Raw genomic sequence first — 22,234 nt, 5'->3', positions numbered from 1 at the left:
TATATATAATATATATAAATAAATTATTTATATATATATATTATTATATTATAAAATAATATAAAGAATACTACCAAGTGTTGTGTGGACTGGTGACCCAGGTCCTGCCTTAGTTGAAATGTCCAGGCAGTTGGGTCCCTCCACCTTAGGAATTATACTCTTAACATGTGAAGGGTTCTTATGCATTGATTTAGCTGAGCACTAGTCTTTTAAAACGTGTCTAAAAGATATATATATAGATTACTGAACAAGTAACAATGGCTGATAAACATAGCAAATGTTCAGTCTCACTGACAATGGAAAATACTTAAAAATGGCTGTTATAACATTTTTGTCTAGCAACATAGAAAATACAAAAAACAAGAATACTTGCTGCCAAGAAGGGAATATGTTAAAGGATGTAGTGCAGATGGGCATACAACCCAGGAGGGAGAGGCAGAGACAGCAACACATCAAGTTCGTAATAATTTACTTGCTGGCAAAGAAGGGGCCTCTTGGGAGATATTCCAGCCTGTTTGCTCTGTCTGACACATGAGCCAGTTAGGCCAAGAAGTCTCTGTGCAGAGTATTCAGGACCCCTTTAGGAGTAAGAAACCAGTGAGTCCAGCTGGAACCTGTGATTAGCCTGGCAGCTGACACGCGACAGATCCATGCTGCATGCGAGCTAGAGGAGCAATGGAAACGAATGTTAGGGTGAGACTTTGCAAACTACTGTGGACCAAGCAGGTCTCAGGGGTCCCCTCATTCATGCATTCATTCTGCCAGGGAAGGGTCTTCCACTTTCCTCAGCCTGTTTGCCATGTGATTTGGCAATTTGAAGGATCTAAAATATTAGTGGTGACACACAGTCAAGGGGCAGTGGTGGTCATCATGGTGACCAGTGGAAAGAAGTGACATCCATTTGGAATGGCGGCATTTGCAGGGTAGCATGACCCAGTGGGAGAACCATGTTGTCTGAAGTATAATGCTGGGCACTTAGTTTACCTGCTACCATTTGCTAGATCTCTGTAGGGACTTTGAAAAGTACTTGGGACTGGGATTTTATGAAAACAGGATTTCACCTCTATCCACAGACACTGAAGCTTGAATGAAAAAAGGGTTCATGATTGTAAGGAAAAAAAAAAAAGAAAAAGAAAAAAAAGTATGAGAAACGACAGAAATATTCCAAAACGAAAATGAGAACAGTGCTAACTTTTGGGTTATTGGTAGAATTATAGGTGACTTTATTCTGTGTCTCATCAAGTTTCAAAATAAGATATTTTAAAAATTAAAAGTAAAGTATCTATCATCTATCTATACACACACACACACAAACACACACACACACACCCATACACACACAAAATATGATTAAACAATGAAGCTGTGATGCCTGTCTTAAAATAGGGCATTTCAAATGGGACACACTGAATGATTTATAGAATCACTGGGGAGTCTACATAATATAGTAGTTATTTGGAGGCTCTGGGTTCACATCACAGAGCCACCATTCCCCGTCTATGAAACCATGGGCAACTTAAAATTCTGGGCCTCAGTTTCCTCATGTGTAAAATGGGGAGTAGCAATAGTGCTTACCTCATAAGAATGTTCTTCTTTGAGTTCTTTAATCTGATTATCTGGTGTATTAGTATTGAATGAGTAAATCTAGAATCGATTAGAAGAGTGGCACATAATTAGCTATTAAAATGACTCAAGGCTTGTCATTGAGGAAATAATTGAAATTAAGGGTTAATTTACTGAAATTATGTGTTTTTTTTATAGTATACTATGTTTTTATTTGTCTTGTTTTACTCAGTTCAGCAAAGACAGTGACTTATGGTAGAAATAGCATTCAGCTTTGTATAAAGGGACCTGATTCCCAGATGTGACTTATCGCATACTATCTGTGTGACCTTGAGGAATTCTTCATCTGTAAAGTGGAAGCTAATTTTGATTACTCATAAAATTTAGCCATGCTTCTTAAAAATTATTTATTTATTTATTTATTTATTTATTTATTTATTTATTTATAAGAAAGAAAGAGAGTGAATGAGAGGGAGAGAGAATGTGAAGCACACTCCTCACTGAGCACAGCCTGACACAGGGCCTGATCCCCCAAATGTCAGATCATGATCTGAGCCAAAACCAGGAGTGAGACGTGAAACCAACTAAGCCACCCAGGCACCAAATAGCCGTAATTGTTTTTAAAAGGTTGCCAGTCATGATCATTAATCCTGTCTTTCTTAGTGGGAGCTGAAAGGAGATAATAGTGAGATAAAAATAAAGGCACTTTGAAAATATGATTTTAATGTTAGAGCATATTTTAGCTTCAGTTCAGGTGTTCAATAGAAGGTGAAGCAATCCATGCAAGGTTCTTATGTCTCTGCATTTGGTTCCCTCTCTCTCTGAAAGAGAATAGCATTTACCTAGGCAGAAAGACAGAGAGCTTGCAGATGATTTTAGAGGTTCTATGGATTCCAGCTATTGACATCTTTTTCCTAGGACACCCCTTTCACCTAAAGGTTTCATCTGGAATCACATGATATAACTTTCTTGTATTCATCTTATATTGTTTATATAACAGTCACACTTTCTAAGGAGAGAAACCCCACATCGGGCTCCCTGCTTAGCAGCGAGTCTACCTCTCCTTCTGACCCTCCCCCCTGCTTGTGCTCTCACACACTCTCTCTCTCAAATGAATAAATAAAAAAAAATCTTTAAAAAAACCTAAATAAATACATCTGTTGGTAGAGAAGAACAGTGGCATACAGCAAAGAGGAAACAGTGAGGAGTTGGGAGATACATGACGGGGCCCTAACCCTGCTTCCAGGCGCCCTAACACTGCTTCCAGCTACATTGTTCTGAGTGTGGCATCATTTTTCAGAGGCTTCGTTTACACCTAGACAGAATGAACATCTTTGAATCAGTGAACACAATGTCACTAAGTCCTCTATGTTGAATAACATCGAGGAGGAATTTGGGGGAAGAGATTGTGCACTTGGCCCCCAAGCTGAGCAAGACGGCACAGAGAAGGCACTTGAAATCCTCTGTATGTGTTCTTTGCCTACCTGATGAGCTCACCTCTCCAGGTCAGAGTGACCCAGGTTATAGGTGAAGAGCTGAGAGAGGCTGAGTGTAGTTTACACGGACAGAGAAGCAGGTAGTTCCTCAAATTGTTGACAATCCTGTTCAGAGGCCTAGAGATTCATGGCCTATCATCACCTGAGAACCCTGCTGTATTCTTTGCTTCTCCCCTCACTAACCATCTTGAGTCAGATGTACAATCCTGGCTTGCTCAATTATTTCCAGGAATGTAATGGTACAAACATGAACATTAGTAGCTATACCTGCAACAAGGGTTTTAAAATATATATGAGTGTGAACTGAATACTTCAAAAGATGCCCTAAGTTCCTCTGAAACATCACAGGATCCTTGTTTAAAAGCCCTTAACAATTACTTTTCACAGAATGGAACTTGGGGGAAAATGGAAGTGGATTCGTAACAGCGGGTAAGGCCTAGAAAATATTGTGAGGCTCAGATAGAATGTATACCTGCTAGTGATCTTGACAAACAATTTTTCAAGTTGCCTATGCCTAAATATGATGTATCCCCCTGCAGAAAGTGCATGGTTGTATACTATCTCTATATGTTTTCTAGGCCCAAATCGGTATGTTGCAATTTTAGGAGTACACAGTTCTGGAATTTTTGCCTTGTGAAAAGTGCTGAACACACGGAGGAAAGAACTCTTGAATCGTGAGTGAGCTTTTACAAGTAATTATTCTCAAATATGGTTAAAATAGTTTAGTATCCTTTTCTCCAAGGTGGTGTGCTAAGAGAATGCAGAAATAAAGGAATAGCCACTAATCTGCATGTTAAGAATGCCAGAAAACAGTTACTTATGAGGGAGAAGTAAAATTTGCTCTGGTGAGTTAGGGTATTTCTCTATAAACATTATTCTGTCAAGAGAATTTAAACTGGTAGTTTGTCCGCAAAAATTACTAGATATCCCTAGAGTTTGTTGTCAGATATGTCATATTTTATATTAATAATGATCTTCAGGGACACCTGGGTGGCTCAGTGGTTGAGCATCTGCCTTTGGCTCAGGTCATGATCCTGGGGTCCTGGAGTCGAGTCCCACATTGGGCTCCCCTTGGGGAGCCTGCTTCTCCCTCTGCTTATGTCTCTGCCTCTCTCTGTGTCTTTCATGAATAAATAAAAATAAAATATTTTAAAAAATGATCTTTGGGCAGCCCGGGTGGCTCAGCGGTTTAGCACCACCTTTGGTCCAGGACCTGATCCTGGAGATCCGGGATCGAGTCCCACGTCGGGCTCCCTGCATGGAGCCTGTTTCTCCCTCTGCCCGTGTCTCTGTCTCTCTCTGTGACTCTCATGAATAAATAAATAAAATTTTAAAAAAAGAATCTTTGAAGGGAGAAAGATATTGTATTATCTATACTGTATAGTTAAGCATATATTATAAAAAGACATAAAAATCCTCCAGACATTTAATATTTCTTCTTTTCTGTTAAATGTTAGTCACTATTATGTTCTGACCTCCAGTGCTATTAATAACTATATTTATATCTACATTTCCTCTGAAGTTATGTAAAGTTTCAAAAGAATTTTTTGGCTAAACAAAATAGGTTTCCTAGACTTTGAGAGTTCTTTTGCTCTCTCTCTCTCTCTCTATCATAAATAAATCAGTAAATCTTTAAAAAAAAGGGGGGGGGGCTTTGAGCACCATCTTTCCCAGCTTCGCTCACAAATCAGAAAGTTTCTGTTTCTGTCTAGAGAGTGCTAATTATTTGAAAAGTTTTTCCTTGTTTCTAGAGTGAAATCCTGTTAATTTCTATGCTTGATTCTTGTTTTGGTCCTCTGGTAGAGACAAAGAAATGTTTTATAGCCCACCTTGGTTGTACCTTTCCTGGATTAACTAATCTTAAGGTCTTCAAAAGTTCTTCATATAAAATGGCTTCAAGTTCCTCCTTCCTTTTTTTAAAAATATTTTATTTATTTATTCATAGAGACAGAGAGAGAGGCAAAGACAGGCAGAGGGAGGAGCAGACTCCATGCAGGGAGCCCGACGTGGGACTCGATTCCGGGACTGGAATTCCAGAATCCCTGGCCGAAGGCAGGCACTAAACCGCTGAGCCACCCAGGCTGCCCTCTTCCTTCCTTTTTGATGTTTCTAAAATGTATCCATGTTTCCTTAATTTACAGCCCTTGTGGAAAGTCTATGTATTATTGTCCTTGGTTTAGACACTGCAGCCTCAAGTTATTTTTCCATGTAAGTAGTACCTATTATTTTATGGCCAAAGAGAACCTAGTATCAACCATCCTGTATTCATATAATTTCTGTTTTCAGCATAAACCTCTTTCCCATTCTGTCAAGTTTCTCGGTGATTCTTTGTTCGGTTAAGTAACAAGGCACTCTACTTCTATATTCCATGAATTATATATTCCACTTTCTTGGTTTTGTCATGCACATATTTGAGAAAACTGTCTTCTATATGGATTTCTGTAAATGGTTTTTAAACTTGACTGATCATTAGGTCAATACGTCAATAGGTCTAATAGGTCTAAGACCTATTAGATCAATAGGGCTTAACTAGACCTATTTTAATGTATAGAGATTTCAAGCATTTAGTACTGAAGATTCTGATTAATAGACCTGGGATGGGGTGGAGAACACACGTATTTGAACAAAAATTTTTCTAGATAAATAAGATAATTAGTTCTACTTGTCATTACAGCTATAGATCAATAGTAAAAATGTTGAAGACCGATAGAAAAACAAAATTTAGTTCAATAAAATTCAGTGAAAGAGGAAATGCAGTAAAGAGAAACATTGTAACCTGTCCTAGGCCTAGTGTGACAGGATTCCTCATTTGGTCTATGGCCCTCTGTGCCACATCTCCTGGACTTTATAATAATCTCTGCCTTCATGGATGGTTGGTTGGTTTGTTTGACTAGATAATCTACCAATAGTATCACAGAGTTTAATTTTGTTCACATGATATTATGATGTATCTACACAGTTTTGGTGAGACGAGTAAAATTGCTATATTTGTAAGCATTATGGGATGACTTCAACTAATTGATTTAGATTGACACACAGGTTCATTCTAATGCATGCTTTTAGAATCATAGATTTAGAGGGATAATAAGGAGGTGGATAAGTAATAAGCCTGTAATCTGTTTTCTTCCATACCTAGAGAAACACCCCAGGGAAGAAGAAGGTAACCTGATCAAATCTCCCTGTAAACATGCTAATGGCAGATAAATAAACAGCCTAAAGTTAGTGCCAGCAGGAGAATACTTCTATGGGATTCTTCTAGCAAGATGTACCTGGGTTTTTTTTTGTTGTTGTTGTTGTTGTTGCTGTTGTTTGGTTTTTGTTTGCTTGTTTGTTTTAGGATTGCTTATTATAAACTAAACTTTAGGACTTACAGATTTACAGGGCGTGGTTCCCTGGAAAAAGTTACCTAAGTTATGTAAATGAGTATAAATGGGGATGTTGTGTGACCCATCTCCTCTGCGTAAGTGCTAGGACTACAAACATTGCTTAGAGATTTTATTTATTTTTTTAAAGATTTTATTTATTTATTCATGAGCGACACAGAGAGAGTGAGAGAGAGGCAGAGACACAGGCAGAGGGAGAAGCAGGCTCCATGCAGGGAGCCCGACGTGGGACTCGATCCCTGATCTCTAGGATCATACCCTGGGCTGCAGGCGGTGCTAAACCACTGCGCCACCAGGGCTGCCTGCTTAGAGATTTTATATGCTGATCTAGAGTTGGAGCAGCAAGATCGGACCTGGGGAGCTACAATAGAAATCCTAGATTTCTCTGGGCTCTACTCCTATTTCCTAATTTTCATACCCTTGAAATAATTAGTAATTCTTACTCTCGAGTGACATTTCTGATTTGTGGGTAGCTGACTGGGCAATATAATTCTTTCAGTTATTGGAGTGTCACTATGACAAGACTGTTTTTTAGACCCCTGAATCACAATGGTTAATATAATTTTTGGTAAGAAAAAAGGATAGAATATGTTATGAACTGAACGTTTGTGTCCTCCTCAGAATTCTTATTTTGAGGCCCTAACTCTCAATGTGATAGTATTAGGAGATGGGCTTTTGGGCGATACTTAGATTTAGATGAGCTTGTGAGGGTAACGCTCCTGTGATGGGGTCAATGACCTTACAAGAAAAGGAAGAGACTGGAGTGCTCTCTCCATCCTGTGAGGCCACAGTGTGAAAGTCTGCAAGCCAGAAAGAAGGTCCTCCCCAAGAACTGATCTTGGACTTTCCAGCTCCCGGAGCTGTGACACGCGTCTGTTGTTTAGGCCACCCAGTCTGTGGTATTTTAGACTGAGATGTGAAAACACAAGGAGGACTTGGATATCAGGATGGTGCCTACTCATCTTTGGACTGAAGTAGAAAAAGTCTTGGACAGATTATGGGGGGAGGGAGGAATCTCAACCATGGGATTTGGTGGAAATAGAACTGGATGAAATACCTAAGTGGGTAGAAAAAGAATAGATAGAAAAAGCAGGCAGAGAGGAAATGAGTGAACATTTTGTTAATAGCCCTCTAAAAGAAGTGGCAGTTGAAAAACAAACAAACAAACAAAAAACCTCAGTAATACTGTTTTTCCTCTGTTATTGTAAAGCCTTCTACTGCCCTTTTGGCTACCTGGAAAGATGTTATTTTCATTCATAAAGTCATTAAATGATTGATAAAAATCTAAACAGCCAGGAGGAGGCCACAGCTACATGAGTACAGAATCCCAAGGGCATTCTGTGGGGAAGCAGGCCTTTTTACAGAGACTATTAGCAGAAGGTTGGCAAACCGTTATTGGTACATTAGTATGATAGATACTGCAGCTTGCAACGCGTTATGTTTCATGACTGATGTCCGAGTAGCTGAGAACTTCCTGGAGTGGATTTCTCCAGATGGTCTGACAGCTGACCTCCTACATTTGACAAAGGTGGGACATTGACTGACTGACTCTGGAAAAGGTCACTGGCACACCTTCCCATTCCACAAATGAATACTTACTTGTAACAGTAGGAGTAAGTCTGTATGCACTGGGGAAACCGAATTAAAAATACATTCTCTTGGGGTGACTGGGTGGCTCAGTCAATTAAGTGTCTGCCTTCGGCTCAGGTCACGATCTCGGGGTCTGTGATACGGAGCTTCACACTGGGCTCCCTGCTCAGCGAGGAGCCTCCTCCTCCTTCTGCCTCTCCCCCCTGCTCATTCTCTCAGCTTTCTCTCTATCAAGTAAATAAATAAAATCTTAAAAAAAAAAAACCCTCTCATCAAACCAGAAAACCTCTCCAAATCATAGAAGAGAAAGAAGATAATTTTATTACTGGATAAGCATTAAATCAGAATGTGATGTGCATCACAGGCGATTCACTACAGAGATTGTAAAGACAGAGAGAAATCTTACCCTCTTATATAACCAAGAAGGTAGAACCCACTACATACGTGTTCGTAGGGGAACAATAACTAATCCTCAAGTAAGAGAAACTGATGGCACCATATGTCACACAGAGTTTGTCTTAACCTTCCTTGGTTGTTATGGTAGCCATTCCTGTTAGCTAATTGGCTTTATCCAAAGAAAAAAATGAACTAATCTTTATGATGATCTTTCAGATTTGGGCTCTTGCTGTCCTATAGATAAGTTAGTCAGGTGTTTGTTTGTTTTAAATTGGAATCACTAAAGCTAAGGGAGAGGCTATAGTTAATTTCATTTTTGAAAAGCCTCTTGAGATTTTAGGTACAAAATCAGAGAATCTGGAGAATCATGCACCTAATTGCTCAGTCAGAGGATTTGTTTGTTCTGCAAAAGCTGGAATCCACTGTTCTGTACTCAGCCCCAAATTTTCTGGGTTTTGCTTTGTTTTGGTAACAAGGTATTTTATCTCAAGAGTGGACTGACTCCTAGATTATAACACTCTGTGGCCCATGGCTGACAACATATATCATAAATATTTTACCCCAGGGGAGCAATATTACACATTGTCTAGTGAAATCTTGTGGCCACGTGAAGCACAGGATTGTAACAAAGCCAAAGGATCAATTTAGCATCGTTCTCTTCTTTCTGAGGCTACCAGCAAGTCATTTACATGTTGAATAGTTATAAATCCCTCCAGTGGGACAGATTTTCTCTCTCTCTCCTTTTTTTTTTTTATGACTAAAGAATAGAGCGAGAGAGTCCTAAAACCCATGAGGAATCCTCGGACATAAAAATCATACTCCTTCATAAGCAAAAGCAAACGAGAACTCAAACTCAACTGCTAGAAGAACAGAAAGAGACAGAGAAACAAACAGAAAAGGCAGAACAAAATCAATCACAGAGAAAAACTTTGCAGACAGTGTCCTGAAGTGAGAAGTCAGAGGAGATGCAGCCGGGAACCACCACGATTAATGCCCAAAATCGCGTACAGGTTTATCCTAGAACTGCCTTCAGGAGGCTTAAGGAGAAGTATTGGTAAGAACCATAGCACAGCTGGTTCTGTGGTTAAAAAGAACCCAAAAGGCTGACCGCTGAGGGAGGGAGTTGTGTCAGGACACGTTATCCGTGGACACCAGAGCGCACAGCCAATGGAAGAGGTGCTGGGCTCCTGAGTGAAAAGCACCCGACTCGGGGAAGGAATGAAGTCAAGAATTTCTGAGGGAGCACCCAGAGTAAGAGAGAATACCAATATCTTTATTTAACTATTGATAGGTAATTTACTTATTTATTGGCATAATTAAATAGTATTACATTTAATTAACATTACTACTATACATTAACAAATAGGTTTACATAAAATTTATTACATAAAGGCAGTAACAAGTCTGACTACGACTGATGGCTGATGCTGGGGAAATTGTTAGAACTGTATTCTCTAGAAAGAATTGAAAAGCTTATCTAAGAATTCAATCACAATTTTTTTGGGTAGATGTAGTGACCCAGGGCTGCCTAAAGACTCAGCTCTGATGATCAACCCTGGAAGTGAAGAGACTAATAAAAGGAGTTTAATGCTGGGACAGAGCTTATGCCCTCACTCATTGATAGACTATTGGTTATTCTGAACACTCTGGAATCTTATATCTTTAAGGTCAATCTAGGACTGTGCAATACTGTGATTGATTGATTGATTGATTGATTGATAGTGTTGAACCCGTCCTGGCACTGGACTCCTAAAACGCTTGGAATTTCCTGTGATCAGAGTGTATCTTAGATCAAGAGATCTTACTATGTTAATGAGGTGACATTTGGAAAGCCCTTAGATAACCAAAGAATGGGCACTGTTGCCCAGCACCCCCATGTGATTAGAGCATTGCTACTTTCAGTACCCCACTCCCACAACCTCTGGGAAGGAGAGGAGCGAGAAGATGAATCAATAGCTAATGGCCAATGGTGCCATCAATCATGCCTATGTAATGAAGCCTCCTTTATAAAAATCCAAAAGGAACAGGGTTTGGAGAACTTCCAGACTGGCAAACGCATCCATGCCAGGCAGGTAACTCACCCCAACCCCACAGTGACAGAAGCTCCTGTTCTCAGGGCTCTTCCTTGCTCATTTGTCTCTTCATCTGCCTGTTCATCTGTATCCTTTATTATATCCTTTTGATGTAGATTAGGAATGTTGGTGTAGGGATCCCTGGGTGGCGCAGCGGTTTGGCGCCTGCCTTTGGCCCAGGGCACGATCCTGGAGACCCAGGATCGAATCCCACGTCGGGCTCCCGGTGCATGGAGCCTGCTTCTCCCTCTGCCTATGTCTCTGCCTCTCTCTCTCTCTCTCTCTCTGTGTGACTATCATAAATAAATAAAAAATTAAAAAAAAAAAAAGGAATGTTGGTGTATTTGATGGGGTCCACCGTGGACCACCAAGAAAGAATTCTTGAGACGTCTTTGGGGCAAAATAATGATTTTTACTAAAGCACAGGGACAGGACCCATGGGCAGAAAGAGCTGCTGCTCAGGGATTGTGAGGAGCAAACAGTTATATACTTTGGGATTGGGAGAAAGTAAAGATTAGGGAAATTCCAAAAGGATTTTCATATGTTTGGGAAGATTCACAGGATACTGGAGGCTTTGCTGTTGTCAAACCAAGGTTGTTTTCCCTCTAGCATGGCATTAACATTAAGACAATTGAGAGTTCTCTGAGAAACATGATACACTGCCTGCCTCCAGTGTTTGTCAATGCTGCAGGTTATAAGGACATTTAATTTTATCTGCATTTCCTTCTGCCTTTGTGTCCCACATCACTTTAATAGACTGGACATTTAAGCAACTCTTTCCCTGTGTTCTATGAGCCGCCCTAGCAATCCTAAGGACGGGGTTGTTGGAACCTCCAGTCTGTAGGTGGTTGATCTTAAGCTCAGGTGATAACTTGGGCTTTTGACTCCTGTCTGAAGGGGAGGGAGCAGGACGGAGGGCAGTCTTGTGGACCTGAGCCTTAATGTGGGATCTGCTGCCATCCCTGGGCAGATAGTGTCAGGGTTGAGTTGGCAGAGAGTAAAGGAGACTCACAGGTAAGAAGCACCCAGGGGAGATCTGGGGTTTCCCTACACAGGAAAGAAGAAAAATTTTCAATTAAAGCCAGGCTAATGAGTGCATTGATGCGAATACTATATGGTAAGCCCAGGGCAGGATAGCTCTGTGTAAACAGAGTAAAGGGTCCCCAGACAGAGGCAGACATAGCTTTGTGACACAAGTCATTTTAGGTGCCCAGCTATCTATCCATCCTTGCCTGCCCCCCTCCTCGTCGTCCCTTCCATGATCTTTGCCTACTTGCCCAGGAATGCTGCTGCTTGTAAAACTTCTTAGGAGGTGTCAGAACTATGAAGAAATGCAAAAACCTCAGTAATTAAGGATTTCAAGGGAACACAGGGGATGCAAAAGCTAAAAGCTTCTACCAGGCCAGGAAATTGCCTAACCATATGAGACAGACCAGATCCCCCATCGCTATTTCAAAGGTGAACAAGACCCTGCATTCCTTACCCAATATAAGGATCCAGGCCCCATAGAGTTTATACTTGCTCTTAGAGCATGCCCCGTCCCCTTGCCCCCGTTACCTCTGTTTCATGATAGCATTAAAGTCTCTACCCTAAGAGGAGCACACGTCTCGTTAGCACAACATACGATGGCTGTACACCATGCTTTCTAAGTTCCTCTGGGTAACCTGCCCACCTTCACATGTCAAGACCAAGAATATTGAATATTCATCCTAAATCCTAAATAAAAATAAATAAATAAAAATAAATAAAAATAAAAATAATTTCTCACTCCTGCATGGGGAGTCACAGCTTTGGCAGTTATCCCCATGATCTCCTTATTTGCTACAAATAAAATTTCCTTTGTGTGACAACTTCCTGGTAACTGTCCTCTCTATCTATATGTGACTCACTGAGAAGCAAACTCACCTTAGTTCAGTTACCATTGGATGGTTGTGCCTTTATGATTTTTAACCAAAGGCCCAAGTACTACAGATTTGCCCTCTTTGTGGTTAAGACCTATAAAGGGACAAAGTTGTTTATAAGGGTAAATAAGCAACATTATGTAATAATATCTGCAAACTGGTATCTGTAGAAAACTATACAATGAGAGGTGTTTGGGTGACTAGTTGGTCATCTGCCTTTAGCTCAGATCATGACCCCAGGGTCCTAGGATTGAGCCCCATGTGGGGCTCCCTGCCCAGTGGGGAGTCTGCTTCTCCCACTGTCCTTCCTTCACTGCTTGTGCACACTTTCTCTCAAATAAATAAATGAAATCTTAAAAAAAAAAAAAGAAAGAAAGAAAGGAAACTATACAAAGATATCACTGGTATGGTTATGACTACAAACAACAAAGAATACAGAAATTACCAAACATTGATCTCTGGTCACTACTCTAGTTACCAGGGATGTGCGATACGTGGAAAATGTTTCTTTAGGGAAGGAATGGATGGTTTTAACTGATGTATGGTACATGAAGTATTGTTCCAACCTCTATACCACAACTCTCTATGTGACAAAAGCTTGGTAAATTCATTTGTATACAGTCTTCTCCTAGGAAGAGACATCATTTAAGAAAGTTGATTTGAAGACCCAATTCATGTAATACTCAAAGAAACTAAGTGGTCAGTATCACGAGCACTCTGTAAAGGTGCACACGTGAGTTGCGTCTCTCCACAAAGTCAGCTTTATTCAATCATCAAGCAATATTAACATAATTGTAAAGCAGTTTCAGAATTGTAACCTCAATGGCATTTTGCCGCGTGTTTAACTCGGTTTCTTACACGTCACACAAGCAAAGCACAAGACAAGTCACACAAGTAAGCTAGAACAAGGGATAGGAAGTTAACGAACCAAAAGTGAGCACGCAGTCAAGGTGAGGTCTTGGACCCGAGTCCTTGGATTGTTGCTTATTAATTTCAAGCAGTGAAAGATCTGCTCCGCTCACATCACTCAGGAAGAACCTTCCACAGCAGGTGCCTTTTTTGATGTGGTCAGACATGAAAGGGTCAGCATCTAGAAAGTCTGATAGTTTGCTCAAAGATCCTCCCTTTCTAAAGGAGTTTTTGTCAGGTCTTGGACCTTTGCAGACCTCCTCTGGTTCTGCTGGTTATTGGTTCTGGGTGTGTTGTCAGCCTATGCTAATTTCAGCCATATCTGGTCTTAGCTCAACACCCTTGGCTGCTTGCATCACTGCTTGACATAAGTGACTCCATCATGCTCTCTACAGCCAAAAACAGAAGTTCAATTTAGTATTAAAAAATTACAGTTGATAAAATGTTTCCAACAATATTTTCAAAAACTACTAATTACTCTGGGTGATGGAGGAAAAAAATAATTGAGCTATCAAGAGAATATCAAAAGATTTGTGAAGGGATATGGTCATGATTAATATCCTTATAAAGGGAATCTAACTATATTAAAGTATGACAAAAGTTGTTGTAAGACAAATAATGAAAATACATTTAAGAAATATGTGGCAAAGAGATATTTACACAGATCACCCACATCTTGTGGTGTGGGGCCATGGTATATCTAGATGTTGCACTGGAAGTTCCAGACTTTTCTGCTTCACATGGGCCTCACAAATACTTGTGTCCTTGAGACCATCAGTAGAGCCTGATACTAGGAAAGATCTTCTGATTTGTATGTATCTGGTTTGACAACCTAATCCTTTATGTTATCTTCTCAGAGCATGTTTAGAAATTATCTGGCTAAAAGAAAAGAAAAGAAAAAATATTATCTGGCTCAAATTCATTTTGTTATAGATGAAAAAATAGAATAACTTTTGCTTCTTTAGAATTTTTGCTTAACCATTAATGAATGTTGCATCTGAATAATTTTATATTTCTTTTAAACAACCTATATTTGATCTATGTCATTTTGCCATTTTAAGTTCAATGTCATCTCAGGGATGCCAATGACCTATTTGTCACCAGGAGTAAACACTTCAAATTCAGATTTATTTATCACTATATTCTGTGAATTGGCATATAGACCTTAAAATTCCAAATTATTGCTCCTGAAACTTGGCTTCTTTTTTCCTACTAGGACTATTTGAAAATATTTCCTCCCTAGGCACTTGACGGGATGAGCACTGGGTGTTATTCTGTATGTTGGTAAATTGAACACCAATAAAAATTTAATTTATTTAAAAAAATATTTCCCCCCTATGTTGTACCTACTCTATGTATTAGTCAGGATTCTACAGAGAGGCAGAACCAACAGGGTATGTGTTAGGGTGTGTGTATGTGTGTGTATGTGTGTATTTATTTTAAGGAATTGGCTCACATGATAATGTGATTATAGAAGTTGGCAAATCTGAAATCTGCAGGGTGGGCTAGTAAGCTGGAGACCCATGCAAGCCATCTGCTATCAAGAATTCTCTGTAGCTTAGGAGGAGTCAGTCTTTTGTTCTGTTCAGAACAGAAGGCTTTCAACTGATTGGGTGAAGCCCACCCATAGTATGGAGAACGATCTTTATTCAAAAAACACTGGTAATTTTATCCAAAAACACTCTCATCACAGAGATGTCCACAATTATGTCTAATCATACATCTGGACATGTGGCCCAGTCAAGTTGACACATAAAATTAAAAATCACAGTTTTCATGGTGTCCCCATCTTCTAGTTTTCTTTGGATATTCTCATCTCTTTGCTACAAATTTCTTTTTGTATCTTTATTGATCATTTTTACAACCCTCCAACAAATACATTTGTTGAGAAAACATTGGGAATCACACACATTCAGTCCTATGGAATAGTACTTCTGGGGACAACTTCAGAGAGAGTATCAGTATGAGGTATGTGTAGATATACTGCTGCCCATAAAATTCTGGAATAGCACATAGGGATCTCATCACAAGACATCAGATATCAGGAGAGAAACTCTTTTTGTCATGATGTGGAACTTAGGCTGGATGATGAGTAAAACAAGAGTTGCTGCTATATTATAGTCATGGGTTAGGATCCAGGCCAAGGGATCCCTGGGTGGCGCATCGGTTTGGCGCCTGCCTTTGGCCCAGGGCGCGATCCTGGAGACCCGGGATCGAATCCCACATCGGGCTCCCGGTGCATGGAGCCTGCTTCTCCCTCTGCCTGAGTCTCTGCCTCTCTCTCTCTCTCTCTCTCTCTCTGTGACTATCATAAATAAGTAAAAAAAAATTAAAAAAAAAATTAAAAAAAAAAAAAAAAAAAAAAGGATCCAGGCCAATTTTGCCACTTCACATTCATTGGTTGGAAGATGACAAGCCTCTCTTCTGGTGTAATGAGCAGTCTATGTTTTAAGTCTTACATTTTTAGCTAAATAGTATGGTGGGCCAGTGGCCTGATCTGCCTCTTTGATATTCTTGAATTAGAGCCTTAAGGTTTTGGCTCTAGTTGGTTTCCATAAAGCTCTGTTGGAGGCCAAAATCTCCTCTGGAAAAAAAAAAAAAAGCCTGGAAAGAATCAGTCATGGATAAATGAACTCTTACATAACTTTAAAAAAAAAAATGTTTCTTTCATCCTTCATGAGATGGTGAGCAATACCTGCCTAGATTTGTTATCATAGTTTACAATCTGAAAATCAAAATCCTTTGAAATTATCTTAATTAGTCATCTATATCTTCATTTCTTTATCTCTTCATTTTTCATAATGTTTTTATATCTCCATCTCCACAAGACTCAGTCATCAATTTGTCAGATGAGTTTGATGTCTTCAGATACTTGCTTCAAAATGCCAGCATATATCCCACTGAGGCTTGTCAGATCATTGTTAGGTGACATGCATGCTTTTTGATAGCATCTCAGTCTTTAATCACAATACATAGCTCTTTTCTCTGGGGGCCAGATTGAAAGATGCCGTCTGTTTGGTTTTGCCTGGGAGATTTGCTTAATTTTATTGAGTAGGGGATTCTATTGTTTATTTAGAATGGGTGTTTTTCACTCCTGGCTGCATATTTAAATCACCTGGAAATTGTATAAAACAATCACTGTCCCACCATAGACCAACTAAAAGAATATCTGGGACTGGTGACCAAGTAGTATCAATGTTTCTTTAAAACTCTCCAGGTGATTCTAACGGAGAGCCAGCATTGAGGGCCACTACTTTAGTGTGCTTAGCCACAAACTCTTTTAAGTTAAAATGAGTCATCTACATATCTTGTTAAAATTCAGATTCTGATCAGTATGTGTGGGGCAGGGCCTGAACGCCTGTATTTCTAGTAGGTGATGATGCTCTGCTGACCATACTTTGAGTAGAAAGACTTTTGAAGTTCTTGGTTCCTCCTTAATGGTTTTAATCTCACAATGAAACATGTCTTTCCTAATATGTCACCTTTATTAATCAATACTCATCAGTTGCAAATTTTATGGACATGATGTACCTCTCTCCTATTAAATAGCATAATCCCTTGTGATCTGTGTCATTGGGCTTCCTGTTTTTATACCATCTGGATGTTAAGAGTTGAAAATAAACTTAGGGAGGTGCCTGGGTGGCTCAATTGGCAGACATCTGCCTTCAGCTCAGGTTGTGATCCCAGGGTCCTGCCATTGAGACCTGCATCAAACTCCTCATAGGGCTCCCTGCTCAGTGGGGGTCTGCTTCTCTCTCTCCCTTTGTGTTCTCTCTCTCAAGTAAATAAAAGTAAAAATCTTAAAAAAAAAGAAAAAAGAAAAAAGAAAAAAGGAAAGAAACTTAGAGATGACCTGGCTGGTGGTTTCAGATGTGCTTCCCAGAGCAGAGAGGCTTGAGAGGGACACTTGGGAGATGGGGGAGGGTGCAGACAAGGCTGGAAGCTTCGTCTCCATTCCAATGGGGGAAAGTCTATATTTATGGTTTGTTTTATCTTTCAGTGTGATATTTCAGTTGAAAACTTTTTTCAGTTGAAAAAATAATAGAAAAATCACTGCTTTTGTCATTTCAAAGATGAAAAACTTGAGGTACTTAAGTTTATTAAATGTTATGTACTTCAGTTTATTAAATATTCCATAACAAATTCATAAAGTTTCTGAGAATAAAAAAATCACTGAAAATACTAATTTACAGCACATGCTAAGTTTACAATATAAAATAGGATAAAACTATCTCATGGTAATTTCATTTTTTGTATTGGTAATATGCCTGTCACATTGGTGTTTGTTTATAGATGAGTCATTGGAGACCTAGTGGAAGCAAGTCACAAAAATACTCATAAGGCTCCAAGCATAGGGCCAATAATGCAGTAAACCAGGGAATGAAAAGACTACACTATCTGCAGGATCCTAACAGCTTAGCAAATGAGCACAAAGTAAAGATATTGTCATGTCCTTCCCTTTCTCCCAGCTGGTGTAAGTACTATAAACCTGTATACTAATTAGAAGTTACGGTGTATGACATTTTTCCTATTATTTATAATTATCCTGATTCTCTCATCTCAGGGAGGAGAAAATAAGACATCAATCTTCACAGTAGGAGCAAAAAGATGGCCTTGTGGTCTTTCTGTAATTATCCCCTGTAGTGGTTTGAGAATATCATGAAGTACAGCCATTGGGAAGTACACAGCAAAGCCATACTTAAGTACCACTAGCAAAAGAACTTAACAAGGTATTAGTAAGAGAAGACTTAGCATACATGGCCCTCCTGGATGCCCGTGATAGACTTTGCTCATGTTCATGTTTGGAGAAAAGGGATTATCGGCTGATGCATAAAACAATTCATTTGGAACTATAGTTTCAGAAGATGTGTGAGGGACTTTTTCTAGGTAGTAGCAAATCCAGGACAGAGTAGAAACAGGTATGTCCATCTTCCAAGCTCTTTCTGTGATGTGTTGTCATTGCATGTGCTAGGAAACCTTGATTCTATCAATTTTAGTTTTCTTCTAAAAATCTGATTTTGTGTTTGAATTTATAGGGCATTAATCTTAAAGGACCCATTTCAACACATTACAAATGAACAAATAAGGCAGTTTATATTTCTGTTTTTGTCAGCAGCATATACATACTACAATTATGATTGAGCTTATAGGCAAATACCTCTGTATTTGGTGGTAGAAGGAGAGGACATGAAAGGTGATGAGTAGGTTGTCAGGCCTAGAAAACTTTGCTTGTTCAGGAAAAATGTTTCTCAGTTCTCTGCAGTCTTCCTCTATGTGTGTTCTGGATTCTCTTGTTGTTTAGCCATCAGTGTGATTCTATCCACGTTCCACATTCCATACATTTGCAAAAAAAGTACTTGATCTGCTGATTACAATCTCCTGACCTCAGCAATATTATATATTTATTGCTTTTTGCATGTTTTGTATTAAAATTTTGTATTTACAAATTTAATGTCAGAACTGTTTCTCTAAAGACTTTAAGTACTTAAAATATGTTCAATTTTTAAAAAATGTATGACACACCCTTATTTCATGCTCCATGTTACATCAACTTCCCAAGCATATTAAATAATAGCAAATTAATTGCAAAATTATTTAGAGAACAAGTTCAGGTTTTCACTCACATGAAATGAAAGGGGAAATGCTGTAGACAATAAGACTTAAGGACATGTCTTTATGTGTCCATATAAATCCATAAGACCATAAATCTATTTGACATTAGTGTTCTTTGGGGTTTATTAGATTCTCAAGGACAAAAGGTAAAGTTCTGGAGTTGGCAGGAATAATAGTCCAGCAACTAGCTATTCACATATATCACTCCACTTTATTTTGAGCGCTGGGATAAGTCTGGATGATCGAGAGGCAGCCCAGTTTTTTCACTCCCCTCTTCATCTATAATCTTTCTTGGCACACAGGTTATAAAGCATTGACCTTGATCTGAGAGCCCCAAATGAAACTCCCTCTCTCTCTGCCCCCGGTTTGCTCACTTTCACCCCACACTGAGTTCTGTTGGCTGCCCTTAGCTCAGGCCTGACAGTCTGAGCAGCCCTTGACCTTGCCACTTGGACCTCATAATCTCAAGGTTCTTCATATTCATACAGTGTTTTCTATGTGAAATCAGAGTTCTTATAACCTCTTGTGGTTATATGACACTTACTTAACCTCATCCTAGAAAAAATCAAGAGTTTGTGCCACAGAAAACCTAATTCTCATTTCCCCTCTTTCACAACAATAGATACTAGGATACTCTGAAGAAAACATCCCAAAGAGGATATGCACAGAGAAGTGTGCGTTTCTGTGATTTTTACCAGATTCTGTTCTGAAATAATGCATAATTCAATCCAGCATCTGTGGAGTCCCTGCTAACATGTTCAGCATGGGTTAGAGCCCAAAGCGTTAAATCAACAAACTTACAGCTTCACTAGGGAAGCAAGAAGCGCTTGTTCATGGGACCATTAGGAAACAATGGATGACAGCATATGATGGATTCCAGTACACCTGCTGCTCGGAGTACATGCTGTGATAACCCACAACATGGAAGGATCATTTACTTCTGGCTTTCTCAGGAAAGACTTCAGATCGAACTGGATCTTGAGGCAGGGAGGATATGATTAGGCTGCTATGAGAAGCACTGGCATGAAGGCCGAGTACCTGTGCTCAGCGTATGCTCACTGAAACTAGAGGAAATCCTTTTCCATGCTGCTGTATGTGGACTGGCATCCAAATTTGAAGGGAAGCAAAGGGACCCAGAGCCAAGGGCTGAACCAGAAATCTAACGAAACTCAGTAGGGGCAGATTCACAAAAGAGGAGAGGGAAAACTGGTTTCTGGAAATAATGGGGAACAATGAAAAGGCAGCCATGCTTCTCCCTTCTCTAACTTGGAGACGGTGATGTCAGATTGAATGTGTTTTGCAAATGTGATAAAAGAGATGAGCAGTGATTTTAAAAAACTGCCTGATAGTCCTATTAGGCTATATTTCAAAACTCACACTTGACTTCCTCTCTGCACTGGAAGGCCACCCCACTCCTTCTCCAAAGCCCCTTACTTCCTCATTTTCTCCTTTGTCAGGAACGCAGTACTTTATGTCAGGCTGACCTCCTCCACTATCTGCCTGAAATTGAGAATTGATCAGGACAGCTTCTAATTAATTCCCCCCAGAAAACCTAGAAAAAGATAGCTAAGGCCCTTTGATGTCTGGTCCATGAGCTCTGGCAGGAGTTGAAGATAGCCAAGGTAACACAGCGAGTGGCACTGTCAGCTTAAACTGACAATAGTAGTAACAATAACAAATGTGCTTTTTTTTTTTTCTAATAAAAGGTAACATGGGCTTCAATCAAAGTATGTTCCTTTTCCTTTCAACCCAATTTGAGAGCAACATTATCTGCAAAAAACATTTCAACTCGTTTCTTCCACAAACCCTGATATGCCAAGGTACATTTAATTTGTTAACATGATTCTATCTGACTGTGGGGTTTTCCCCTACAAATCAATTGTCCCGTTTGCTGTTTTATGTATGTAAAGTTACAAAGAAGACAATATTTCAAACCTTGCAAGGAAAGTATTGGACTAGCTTATCAAAGAACAATTATTTTAGATTATTCTGATTTTTCTTCCCACTGCTTTTTTTTAAAGATTTTATTTGTTTATTCACAAGAGACACAGAGACAGAGAGAGAGAGAGAGGCAGAGACATAGGCAGAAGAAGAAGCAGGCTTCATGCAGGGAACTCCATGTGGGACTTGATCATTGGGTCCCCAGGATCATGCCTGGGCCGAAAGGGGCGCTAAACCGCTGAGCCACCCAGGCTGCCCTCCCACTGCTTTTCAATCTCTCGATGTTATGGGTTTTTCTCTCTATAAGCTTTCTAGTATTTCTCACTCCATGTCAGTTAAAGGCCCTGTGAAACCAGGAAAAAGTTCTTTCTTCCTGGATTGGGACTTTTGTTGATTATTTCCATTTATATGTATGTATAATCTGTGTCTTCTGAACACATCACCTCCACAGTCTACCATACCATGCTGTTAATTACCATGTACATTTTCTATTGTTTGGCATGTGAAAGTGAAGTCTCAGCAAAATAAATAAATAAATTAATTAATTAATTATTTAAAAAATGAGTTATTGGTCTCTAACAGGAGAAAAGCACCAGAAGGGACAACGGGAATGTATTTTGAGTTAAGGGAGGAGATAGCCTCCTTGGGAGTAATAATTAAAAGTCACGTAGAGGAAGTGTTTTCAGGAGGAAGGAATGATCAACTGGCAATAATGCTGCTGATAATAAAATAAAGAGTGATCATGGGCCATTAGGCAGCAACATGGTGGTCAGTGGCGACCTTGACTGGAGCACTTTTGGTAGAGTGGTAGAGGTGAAAGATTGAGGTCATCCCTACTGAGAATGACTAGCGAGAATGGAGAGCCTCCCGCTTGCCGATTGTGCTGTAAAGAGAAGCCGAGGGACCTGGAAAGAGATGAGTCATCAGGAGAAAGTCTGTGTGTGGTATTTTAAAGATTGCAAATTATACAGTATAGTTGGTTCTCAAGATATTCCAGCAAAGGGTGAAGTGGGGAATTTATGAGGTGTGAGAGAGAGGGGGATGATCACAAGAGACAGTCCTTAAATCAGCGTGAGGGATGACAGCCAGTGAGTGCACAAGTGGAAAATTTGCCCTTAGATAATGGGATGTGAGTAGTAAATGGCGGTAGAATTGGTAAATTCTGTGGTAATTGTACATGGGAGACATGTACAATTTCCACATGTACAATTTCCTTTCAATTTCACCTATAAAATAAGAGGGAGGGACACCTGGGTGGCTCAGCGGTTGGGTGCCTGCCTTCAACTCAGGTCGTGATCCCGGGCTTCCGGATCAAGTTCCGCATCAGACTCCCTGCGAGGAGCCTGCTTCTCCTTCTGCCTATGTCTCTG

At 39.7% G+C, this 22,234-nt stretch overlaps 1 protein-coding gene across 1 annotated transcript in view; it reads right to left on the bottom strand.

Moving 5' to 3' along the window:
- Positions 1-242: 242 nt before the first annotated feature.
- Positions 243-22,234, bottom strand: part of NPFFR2 (neuropeptide FF receptor 2) — a 70,138-nt gene continuing 48,146 nt past the window's right edge. Inside the window, 2 exon segments of the mRNA XM_077846644.1 lie at positions 243-664; positions 1,576-1,644. Coding sequence (XP_077702770.1) covers positions 581-664; positions 1,576-1,644 — 153 coding nt within the window. The 3' untranslated portion in view covers positions 243-580.

Source organism: Canis aureus, chromosome 14, assembly GCF_053574225.1.
Source record: "Canis aureus isolate CA01 chromosome 14, VMU_Caureus_v.1.0, whole genome shotgun sequence".
In the NCBI taxonomy this organism is placed as follows: domain Eukaryota; kingdom Metazoa; phylum Chordata; class Mammalia; order Carnivora; family Canidae; genus Canis; species Canis aureus.
This window is presented reverse-complemented; position numbering and strand designations above follow the sequence as displayed.